This window comes from Agelaius phoeniceus, chromosome 25 (genome assembly GCF_051311805.1).
Source record: "Agelaius phoeniceus isolate bAgePho1 chromosome 25, bAgePho1.hap1, whole genome shotgun sequence".
In the NCBI taxonomy this organism is placed as follows: domain Eukaryota; kingdom Metazoa; phylum Chordata; class Aves; order Passeriformes; family Icteridae; genus Agelaius; species Agelaius phoeniceus.
In genome coordinates, this window is record NC_135289.1 from 3,786,628 (window position 1) to 3,799,138 (window position 12,511).

At 43.4% G+C, this 12,511-nt stretch overlaps 1 protein-coding gene across 4 annotated transcripts in view; it reads left to right on the forward strand.

Moving 5' to 3' along the window:
- The window catches only part of SRGAP2 (SLIT-ROBO Rho GTPase activating protein 2), a 124,755-nt gene that overhangs the window by 46,193 nt on the left and 66,051 nt on the right, over window positions 1-12,511 (forward strand). For all 4 annotated transcript variants that reach the window (XM_054648875.2, XM_054648876.2, XM_077190654.1 and 1 more), the window contains exon 4: window positions 1,767-1,929. In XM_054648875.2, coding sequence (XP_054504850.1) covers window positions 1,767-1,929 — 163 coding nt within the window. The remainder of the gene's footprint in view (window positions 1-1,766; window positions 1,930-12,511) is intronic.

A 12,511-nucleotide genomic window follows, 5' to 3' on the forward strand; every position in this document is an offset into this window, starting at 1 on the left:
AAACTCTTGTGGCTTGTAACTCTTCACACAAAGTTGGTGATTGTTTCCATGGGTTACAATCGAAGGCACAGGTGTTTGTGACTCTGTGCTAAGGCCTCTGAGCCCCTGCCAGGGTCTGGAATCACCCAGGGCAGCTAGACATTAATATATAATATTAATATACTTATATATTACAGATCTACACATTATATTTATATTATATATTATATTTGTAATTATATATTTGTATATATTTATAATTGTATATTATATATTTATACAATATATTTATATTATATTTTCATATATTTTATATATTTATATTTATTGGTGCAAAGCAATTAGTGTTAATATAATTGGCAAAAGTTTTACAGAAATTTAATAAGGCATGTATACACATCTACTCGTGCACGTAGTTTAGCTTACAAAAATTTTCATGTATCTTTTCTAATCTGTTTCCATGCTGATGGCCTTGTCTTTTTCTTTGTTATGGATACACTTAAAAACCATCAATTTTTATCCCTTCTATTAACTCAGCTTTGCTTGCAAAGCAGCTGTCAAGCTCCTCTACACAGAACTCCTGGTGCTAATGGGGCTCTGAGGGGTTTTGAGGCAGGGTTTTGGTCAGCTGGTGGAGAGCCTGGGCATTTTTTGTTGTTATGTTCATTCCCAAACTCTTCATGGTAACTGGGTAATTTTTGCTTGTAGCTCTGCCAGCTTTGGAGGGCAGGGATGGAGTCAGTGGGTGAAGCAGTCCAGATCACAAGCTGCAGTCAGTTCTGAGCTTTCCAATTTTATTTTTATTTTTTATTAAATCAAGATCAGCTGTTCTGAAACCCTTTATCTAAAATTATCCGTATTGCACAAATCCAACTGCTGGTGTCACAAGAAGGGTAATGAAACTCTGCCCTGGGTCAGTTTTCCCATTTTCCCAATGTTTCCTGCAGCAGAGATTGCTTTCCTTTCAAGTGCAGAATATTCCCTTTTCAATGGGAATTAAACTGCATTGCTTTTAGGAGGAAAGAAATCTGATAAGAGTCTTGTACAATAATCAGGGCTCTGCACCAGAGGTTTTACTCTTTTCTAGATAAATATTACTGTGAATGAAAGGTGTCCAGAGCTGCAGAGAGGGAAATGCTGTCATTAATTCTCCTCCTGGATCTGCTGCTGGATCCCCCAGTTTTCAGCTGGGGTGAAATGCTGCCCTGAGAGACAAATGATTCCTTCCAATAAATGAAATGCTGACCCAAATAAACCAAAGTTCCTCTCCTCTCCCCTGCTGCCCTTTGCACTGCTCATTTGCGGGGTGCTCCAGCTGAAGGAAGGTGGGGAAAGTTCAAAGATGAGAAAATGAAGCAGCTTTTAGGAGCTGTGGGACAGATAGAGAAGCCTTCCCATGATGGGTTTTGCACAGCATTTCGTTCCCTATGCAGATGCTGTTTGGCACACTAGGTGCTTGAAATCTTTTTTATTGTGGTTAAGACCCAAATGTTTGAGACAGGGCTGTGGAACCTCCTGTCAGACACTGGAGCCATCGCCCTCCCTGCCTCAGGCTCTGATTTATGCACAAAATCCTGGATTCAAAGGGAAAAATTAAAGGCTGCACTTGGCACACTGCAGCTGGCATTTGCAGGATGTGTTTGTTGGGGACAAAAAATGCAGGGAAATGGAACTGAGGGTGTCTTTTCTGTATCCTCCTCAGCATCCCACCCTCCCCACAGCCTCATTTACAGATCCAGGATTGTGGTGGAATCCTGTCCAGTTGTTGCTGTTGTGTGTCCTTGCAGGAAGGATCAGAACGTGCTGTCACCAGTGAACTGCTGGAACCTGCTGCTCAACCAGGTGAAGAGGGAGAGCAGGGACCACACCACCCTCAGTGACATTTATCTCAACAACATCATCCCACGCTTTGTGCAGGTCAGCGAGGACTCAGGACGCCTCTTCAAGAAGGTAACTGAGTGCTCCAGCACAGAAATTCACTTTGATTCTTCTGTATATTTATTTATTTGTTTATTTAGTCATTAATTAATTTATTTATTTATAAAAATACCACTCCACCTATTACTTGTGGAGTTATAGATAGATATAAAAATATATATTATACATAATATATATATATTATCTTTATATATATAAATAGAAATATATATTAAATATATATCTAAAATACTACTCCAGCTATTACTTGTGGAGATATATAAAAAAATATATTATATATATATATATATATATATAAATATATAAATATATAAATATATAAATGAATTATATATATTTTATGTATATTACAATATATATTTTATAACATATAATTTATATATTATTTATAAATAAATTATATCTATTTTATATATATTATATCTATTTTATATCTATTTTATATATATAATATATATAATATAGAAAATACATATTTTATGTAAATAAAATATACTTTCTATGTTAATAATATATTATATATATTTATAATTTATATATATTTAATATTTAAATATTTATATATTTATATTATGTATGTTTTATATATTTTATAAGTAATATATTTTTATATATTTCTATATTTCATATATTTCTATATTTTGTATCTATATACTCCAGCTATTACTTGCCTGTTTCTTGAGTTTTTAATGGAAAAAGAAACTACATTCCACTTTCACATTCTGTTTCTCTTAGACTTCTTCTTTTTCCTAAGTCATTGCCTGAGCAGAGGAAGAATCTTCTCCTTTTCAAGTTATGTCACACTGAGGCCTTTTTGACCTTTTAAAACTTTCTGGTAATTACATTATGGTTGATTAGATACTTACATGGGATTATTGAATGGCAGTTACTCTCCAATTCCTCTAATCCCTCCAAAGGAGGAGTAATCTCCCTGTTGAATTTCAACAAGGGCTGTGCTGGAGCAAGGTGGCCTGGAAAATGCCTTGGCAAAGCCTCACTTGGAAATTGATATTATCCCAGTTTGGCTGGAAATGGCAGCTTTATCTTCAGCCCTTTATAAAGCAGGGCAAACCCATGGTTATTCTTTATTTTGGCCAGCAGGACAAGGATAAAAACAAATAAATAACCAATTAACAGCAAAATACCATCTCTGGTTTGTTTCTCACAGGCCAAGGGCAAACTCCACATTAATTTGTGCAAACAAAAGGCACTTGTTGTTAAATCCCAACTTCTTCTTTGGCTGTTTGCCAGGAAAACCAGCTTGGCTGAAGGCCAGATCAGGTGTTTGATTACAACTGCACTTGTGCTGCGTGGTTTAAAACCAAAAATTGCATCCTCTGTTATCTGGTAGCAGCTGATAAATAGAGAAATTTGGCTGACATGGACCTGTTTGTGCTTTTTCACTGGAGTCTCTTCCCTTCCTGAGCTGCAAGAAGCAGCTTGAATTGGTACTGCAGGCTAGAAAACAGATGAGGTGTGTGATTAAAATATTGCAAAGCAGTTTTGCTGTGGATTTAAAGAATTTTACCCATTTATAACCCCCCTCAGTGACACATTTGTAAAATATCCCAAAGCAGCACAGAGAATGGCAGAGTATCTCTGAACTTTAAGCAAAAAAAAGGGACTTTTCCCACCTTTTTTACCTTTTTCTGGGTTAAAAAAAGGGACAAGCTGCTGGCAAAGCCAGGCTGCTCTGCTGTGGGTGTTAATGGGGAATCTACCAACTTGAATTTGGGAACTGTTTAAGTTAATGAATTAACTAAATCATTAATGATGATTAACTGAATCATTAACAGAGTTAATGATTCAGGTTGCAAATAATGCCATGAAATGTGGAGAGGATGGTGACACAGAAATCCTCATCTGCTGAGGGGAAAAGCAGATCCTGAGGCAGAAAATCCTTTCCTTGGATTTCTTTTTTTCCTTGTTTTTTCTCAGATCAGTGTTTTGTGTCATGCTGGGATGGAGCAGGTGAGGTGGGGAGGACAGGCAGGGAAAAAAGGAGGTGCTTGAGGTCCCTTTTGGCACTGAGCTCTTGAGCTGCTGCATCTCTGAGGGTGTGGAGAACTTTTCAAAGGACAGAGTGCAGCTGTGATCAGGGCTGGGTGGGTGAGATAAGGGCGGAAAGGAAAGGAAAGGAAAGGAAAGGAAAGGAAAGGAAAGGAAAGGAAAGGAAAGGAAAGGAAAGGAAAGGAAAGGAAAGGAAAGGAAAGGAAAGGAAAGGAAAGGAAAGGAAAGGAAAGGAAAGGAAAGGAAAGGAAAGGAAAGGAAAGGAAAGGAAAGGAAAGGAAAGGAAAGGAAAGGAAAGGGAAAGGAGGAAAGGAAAAAGGGAAGGGAAAAGAAAAGGGAATGAAAAAGGTGATTTTAGTCAGGTGGGGCTGGGCTCTTTCTCCAGGAACTGACAGAATGAGGAGATGGAGGTCCTGTCACAGACCCCACCCCAGGGCTGGATGGAGGGATGGATGGAATCCATGGATGGATGATGGATGGATCCCTGGATAGAGGGATGGATGATGGATGGATGGATGATGGATGGATGGATGGATGATGGATGGATGATGGATGGATGATGGATGGATGGATGGATGATGGATGGATGGATGATGGATGGATGATGGATGGATGGATGGATGATGGATGGATGGATGGATGGATGATGGATGGATGGATGATGGATGGAATCCATGGATGATGGATGGATGGATGGATGGATGGATGGATGGATGGATGATGGATAGATGGATGATGGATGGATGGATGGATGGATGATGGATGGATGATGGATGGATGGATGGATGGATGGATGGATGGATGGAGGGATGATGGATGGATGGATGGATGGATGGATGGATGGATGGATGGAGGGATGGATGATGGATGGATGGATGGATGGATGGATGATGGATGGATGGATGGATGGATGGATGGATGGATGGATGGATGATGGATGGAGGGATGGATGATGGATGATGGATGGATGGATGGATGGATGGATGGATGATGGATGGATGGATGGATGATGGAGGGATGATGGATGGATGGAATCCATGGATGGATGGATGATGGATGATGGATGGATGGATGGATGATGGATGGATGATGGATGGATGGTGGATGGATGGATGGATGGATGGATGGATGGATGGATGGATGGAGGGATGGATGATGGATGGATGGATGGATGATGGATGGATGGATGGATGGATGGATGGATGGATGATGGATGGATGATGGATGGATGGATGGATGGATGGAGGGATGGATGATGGATGGATGGATGGATGGATGGATGGATGGAGGGATGGATGATGGATGGATGGATGGATGATGGATGATGGATGGATGGATGGATGGATGGATGAAGGGATGGATGATGGATGGATGATGGATGGAATCCATGGATGATGGATGGATGATGGATGGATGATGGATGGATGATGGATGGATGATGGATGGATGGATGGATGGATGGATGGATGGATGGATGGATGATGGATGGATGATGGATGATGGATGGATGGATGGATGGATGGATGATGGATGGATGGATGGATGGATGGATGATGGATGATGGATGATGGATGATGGATGGATGGAGGGATGGATGGATGGAATCCATGGATGGATGGAATCCATGGATGATGGATGGAATCCATGGATGGATGGATGGATGGATAAGGGGATGAAGGCAGGGATGAAGGGATTCATGGTGGATGGGTAGGAGCTGCCAGCCACTTCAAAGCTCTCCATGCTGATCAGAGCAGCTCTGTGCTTTTGCCAGAGCCAGCCCTGCGTGCTGCTGGGTGAACATTGTGTGTCTGCCCCTTGTCCCTGACTCTGAGCTTTGTTACTTCCCTGGGTCCCCTTTCCTCTGTCAGAGCCTTGCCATGTCTGAGCCGTGTGGGCGCTCTCAGCTGAGCTGCAGGAATTCTTGGAGCACTGTGCTTTTCCATGCTCTTGGTTTGGTTTCTCCTGAGGAAACACTTTTAGGTGTTGGTGTGAGATGCTCCTGCTCAGGGTCTGACAGTCCTGAAGATGAATCCTGGTGCTGTCAGTGGCAATCTGGGATTTCTCTGCCCCCAGGGGTGGTGTCAGTGCAGTTCTGGGGAAGATAAATGGTGAAATAACCACATTTCCAGCAAATAAAACTCTGGAGGTGGGGGGATTGTCCCAGTGACAAATAGTTCCACCTTGGGGAGGAGGTGATGTTTTCTTGTTTGGGCACAGTTAATGATTTAGGGCTGGCTCTGCTCCAGGGCTGCAGTTCCCAGCCCTGGTGCCACCAGCGTTGCTATTCTGGTCACCTCTCCCTCTCCTGGAAAATCATCCTGCTTTGATGTCTGCTCCTTTTCATTCCTTCATCTCCCTTTGATTTCTCCTGCTTGTCCTCCTTCAGCACAGCCTCTTTATTTATTTCTTTCTGCATTTCTATATCTATATATATTTTTTTTAATTTTAATATATGGGGTTTTATGGTATATATGGGTTTTATATTTATATATGGGTTTTATATCTGTTCCCCCCCCCCCAAAATATTCTTCTATTTGAGCTGATTCCTGCTTTGATTTCCTTTTCCCCCCATCCCCCTGTCACCCTCTCTGTTTTTATATTTATATATGTATTTTTTTCCCACACAAAATATTCTTCTATTTGTGCTGATTCCTGCTTTGATTTCCTTTTTTCCCTCTATCCCCCTGTCACCCTCTCTATTTAATGTGACCCTTCATTTCTCTGCATGGTTATCAGGTTTTCTTCCTGTTCCTTGCATGGTTATCAGGTTTTCTTGCCTCCAGATGTATCTTTTGAGTGGGATCCCTTGGGATTATTTATACATGTACAGACCTTTGAGCAGCAGTCTCTTTAATTTGGTCTCTTTAATCACTCTTTCTCTGTTGTCTCTTTGAAATTTTCCTAGAAGCAGCCTGATAATCTTGTTCAAATTGAAGGAAAAAAGAAAAAAAAAAAAAGAAAATTAGCTTTTTTTAAAAGAACAGACTGTCGAAGCCTCACTTTGAGCAGTGTCTGAACGAACTGATTCTTTTCAGTTTGACAGATTTTTACCTATGGATACTGGGAAGTGACTGGCAAATGTTAATGGGTAGAAAAGCAGATTTATTCTGTGCCAGAGGGGCCTCAGGACAGGCCAGGTAGCAGCTCAGCATCTGCCTGCCCTGCTGGGTTTAAAACCCATTTTCTGCCCTGATTTTAGCTGGGAGATTCCCTGGGCTGCTGGAGCAGGGACCTTTCCCTGCCCTTTCCACTTAACTGAGGATATTTATGGGGACAAAACCCTGTTTGGAATCAAGAAAACCAATCTGAGGGTTTGAAATTCTCCTCCTATTTAGAACCTTTGATGGTAGGAAACCCCCCCAGTTTTATCTCCCGGTACACTGCAGGGTGTTTGATGTGAAATAAAAAAATCCACAATGAGTTGGTTAAAAGCCTTGCAGTAATCAAGGAAAAGGAATTATTAATTCTCTGAAGGGGTCTGTCATGACCTACTTTACAGCTGCACTGTGCCTCTTGCTGCTCTGGTAGCAGAAAATGACAAATCTTAAAGCACCCCACACATGGAAAAGCCACCACAGGACACAAGTTAATGGTTACAAAGCTGGACACATTTGTACAAATATTTTTCCACCACGGTGTAAATTTGTAAATGTGCAAATGCCACGGGTAAAACCCTCACTGAGGGGCAGAGTTGGTGCCTCTGTGCTACATCCCTGCTCCCCTCCTGGCATCCTTACCCTCACTCAAGCAACATGGGAATATTTAATGTGTGTTCTCCACCTAGGCACATTTAATTCTTACTTTTAAAAAGATGCAGACACCTGGTACTGTTCCAGAGCAGTTCCAGAATCAGCAGATTTGGGCTCCAGCTCCAGCTGTCACCCTCTGACATAATTTGAGGCAGCAAATTAGATAAAAATGTCTTATCTTGGTGTGTTACACATTCACCCTCCCGTGGCTTGAGCTGTCATTGGGTTTATGGGGAAAGCACCTCAGGAAATGTTGATTTTGAAGCCATCCCATCTTTCTGTCAGGCTTGGGAGGACCTTGCTGGGGCTGGAGAATGTTGACAGCATTCCTGAGCTCTCCTCTTTATTATCCCCCCAAATATTTGGAAGCTGAAGTCGTTAATGTTGGGTGGAATGCGGAACAGCCCCGCAGTAGATCCCAAAAACATCTTGATTAAATTAGAGGGGAGGTGGAGGGGAGGAGGGCTGGAACAAAGAGGCTGTTGAGGAGCTGGCAGGGCCCCCCCCCCCGTGCTGGGAATTTATGTTTGAGCCAGGGGTGGCAGAACCTCCAGCCCTGCACATGGTGCAGATACACCCTGGAGTAACAAAGGAGTAGTGTGTGTGTGTGTGCTCAGAGCAGCCTCCTGAGCTGGGGAAAACCTGCATCCCCTGCCTGGCCACATCCTGCTGGGCTTCCCTGGGGGCTGATGGTGCAGGGGAAGGAAAAAGGTGTTCAACACCTCCAGGGTTTGAGGGAAAAGGGAAGGGAAGGGAAGGGAAGGGAAGGGAAGGGAAGGGAAGGGAAGGGAAGGGAAGGGAAGGGAAGGGAAGGGAAGGGAAGGGAAGGGAAGGGAAGGGAAGGGAAGGGAAGGGAAGGGAAGGGAAGGGAAGGGAAGGGAAGGGAAGGTGTGCTCATCACCTCCATGGTTTGCAGGGAAGGGAAGGAAGGTGTCCTAATTATTTCCATGGTTTGAGAGGAAGGGAAGGGGTGCTCATTACCTCCCTGGTTTGTAATTGAGAGGAAAGGAAGGGAAGGTGTGTTCATCACCTCCATGGTGTGCAGGGAAGGGAATTTGTGCTCATCACCTCCCTGGTTTGTAGGAAAGGGAAGTTCTCGTCCTGCTCCTCATCCAGAGCAGGCAGTGAGGCTGGAGATGGGTTTGGAACACACAAACCCTGTGAGGAAGCCCTGAGGGAGCTGGGGGTGCTCAGCCTGGAGCAAAGGAGACTCAGGGCTGCCCCCATCACTCTGCAGCTCCTGAAAGGTGCCTGTGCTCAGCTGGGGCTGGGCTCTCTCTGCAGGCACTGACACAACCAGAGCACACAGCCCCGAGCTGCACCAAGGAAATACAGGCTGGAGAGCAGGGAAAAGTTTTCTCCTGAAAGGGTGATAAAGTGTGGGAAATGAATTTGTAGAGAATTAGGCATTTACAGCATGGTGTGGCAAAAGCTGATAGGCCAAGAAAGGCTTCTAATGTGTTGTAATTAGGAAATAGTTAACTTTTGATTGTGATGGTGAGAATTATAACATCTGTGTTGTCTCACCCTTCACATGAGACTGAAAATGGAATAAAAGTTTTTAAGATGCCTCTGAGTTGCCCCATCTCTGGGTCAGAAAAGAGCATAATCTGACAATAAAGTTCTGGAATGTTCTGCTCGGGGAGGTGGTGGAGTCCCCATCCCTGGTGTGTTTAACAAAGCCTGGATGTGGCTCTGGGGGCCAGGGCTCAGTTGAGGGGTTGGGGCTGGGTTGGATTTAATGATCCTGAAGGTGATTCCAGCCTGGTGGTTCTCTGGAAGGTCTCTCTGTGACCTCTCCCTGCCCCGCTCAGGTGTGCAGGGAGCTCCTGTGCCTGTCCCAGGGATGCTCTTCCAGCCAGATCATCTCCCAGATCTGCAGGAGAAGGGTTTAACCTGCTCAGATAAGAAGGACAGACAGTTTATGGGCACACCCCCACCCCACACACACACCCAGCTCATTAGTGGAGCCAATTAATTGAGATTTTGTTGCACAAGCCCTTCCTCAGGTTAAGGGAGATAGACTTGGTTGCAGGTAAAACCAGGAGTAGATCACAGCAAAGCTGATCAGAATATCTTTTATTTATTGCCTTGTTTACAAAATGAATTGTTCTTCCTTTGCAAAACACACAGAATAACAGAGAAAATACAGAACAATACAGAATTGGCTGCTGCAATAGTAATTGACACTGAGACATTGACAACTGCCAGGGCTTTGTTGTCTTTCCTTGGCATGGATTTTATTCATAATTCTGTGGTATTTTCTGGCATGATGCTGGAATCTCTCGTGCCTGGATGGCAGTGGGATCAGCAGCCTTTAATCTGCACTTGGAATTCTTTGGGAATTCAGGGAAATTCCCTCTGTGCATCACCTCCACCTCCCTCCACTGCACTCAAGCAACAACTTTTTCCTGACATCCAATCCATTTTCCTCTGACTTTCCCAAGCAAACCCTTCTGCTTCCTCCAATGTATTTTCATTTATCAGGGTCAGCCAGCTCAGCTTTTTTTTCACCTAGACATTTTTTTTTTGGTGGAATCAGTGCAGGGAACAATTTTACATTAACAGTGCTCATTGCACAGCTCTTGTTCTGATGTCCCCTGTGATCTGTTTTACCTTCATCCTAATGGAAAGGATTTTTCCAGCCCAGCAATCCAGCAGCTCCTTTCTTAAGAGCTCATTTGGAAGCACAGAGAGTTTTGTGTTTTGACAATTTGGCATCATCTTTACCCCTTCAACCCCAACCTGCATTAAAACATTCATTTTAATCTGTCCTATAATTGATGCTTCAGCAATTTGTGCAGCAAATGAGCAATTTTTCAGTGCAAGAAATGAGCAAAATGGGCTGGAAAGAGCAGGGGTGAGAGGCAGATGATGGGGCCAGGCCAAGCAGTTGCAGCAGCACTGGGAGTGTGTGTGGAAAGTCTTTGTGTGTGAAAAGATCAGTGCTCAGGGCACTGCAGGCAGTCCCTCCCATTAATCACCTCCATGGGGAGCAAAAGGCACTCTTGGTTTGGAAAGGCAGGTGTGTGCTAAGGAGGGCAGGAGCCTCACCTGAAATGGAAAATGTGAACCCCCCTCCCTCCAAATTGTTATCAATTTGAAATTAAGGAGCTCTCAGGCAAAAATATGGGAGCAAAATAACAGTTCTTTATTGGGGAAGAAAATAAAAGGATAAAATAAACAATGCAGTGAACCAAACCAACACTGCCAGAGTCAGAGCCCAGCCTGACACCCTGTGGGTCAGGGTGTGGGCAGCAGAACCATTGGAATTGTGGCTCAGCCCTCCTGCAGTGCCAGGGCTGGTTCTGCTGGAGCAGGGATCCTGGAGAAAGGTGCAGTCTCTGCCTCTGAAGATCCAGGGGCAGAGGCAGCTGCTGCTCCTCTGGGCAATCCAGTGCAGAAGCTGTGCTGGTGTTCCAGAATCTCCAGATTATATCCAGGTAGGAATGCTTGGCTGGTGTTCCAGAATCTCCAGATTATATCCAGGTAGGAATGCTTGGCTCCTCCCTCTGGGCTCACATCTCCCAATGGGATGCTGTAGTTCTTATCAGCCATGCAGGGACATTCCATGGCCTCTTATCAGCAGATTATTATAATATCAGCAGATTATTATTATTATAATATCAGCAGATAATAATTATTATTATAATACAATATTATTATCCCTCCGGAGGGAGGAGTCGTTGTGGAAGAGACGAGGAAAGCTGCCCACTGAACAGGAGACAGCTGCCATACAGATAAATAATATATCTGTAATAAAATACAATTCCCTTGGCAGTCCAGGACAGGCAGCCAGAACACCCCAGATCTCAGCTCCTGCTGCTTCCAGAGGTGAAATCCCGTGGGTTTGAGTTCCTCAAACTCTCCTGGAGGTTAGGAATCACCAGCTCTGTGCTTTTCTCTAAATTAGAGCAGTGTCTGAACAAACTGATTCTTTTCAGTTTGATCTAAAAATCTTTTAGATTTTTATGTATGGGTATTGTGAAGTGACTGGCAAATGGTAATGGGTAGAAAAGCAGATTTATTCTGTGGCAGAGGGGCCTCAGGACAGGCCAGGTAGCAGCTCAGCATCTGCCTGCCCTGCTGGGTTTAAAACCCATTTTCTGCTCTGATTTTAGCTGGGAGATTCCCTGGGCTGCTGGAGCAGGGACCTTTCCCTGCCCTTTCCACTTAATTGAGGATATTTATGGGGACAAAACCCTGTTTGGAATCAAGAAAGTCTCTCTAAATTAGGGATTCCCCAGGAAAACCTTTCCTTTGTCAGTGTTTGTGTCTGATGGGCAGCAGGCTGAGGAATCTGGGATTGGAACATGTGGAAAATCCACATGGTTGGGCACTGGATACCTGGGAATCCCATTGTGCTGCCAGCAGAGCAATTCCAGGCTGGTCTGAGCCACGACACCCCAAAATAATAATAAAAAAAAAGATCTCTAATAAAGCATTTTTTTAATCTCAGAAACTCCAAGCACTGCTGAACTGGACAGTGTGGAGCAAAGAATAATTCAAATTTAAATCACATAATCTTTCTCTTCTGGCTTTTCAATTTATCAGCGTGTTGTTGGGTTTTTTCCTCATGGCTTAGCACTATCTTGACTTCCTGGGCAGAAATGTTGGTTTAAGCATGGGTTTGGCTGCACTGCCTCTTTATCTCTTTCTTTTCCTGAATGTTGTAGGCAGAAATAATCTTGAATTTATCAAATTTGCTTGCCCCAGTAGATATTAAACACTTGTAACATGAGACTTGGAGCACACAAATGCTGCCTTAGTGGGCAGGGAATGAATAAAATCTATAAACTGAATTAAGTTATTCCTGTTTTGTTGTGGTTTTCATA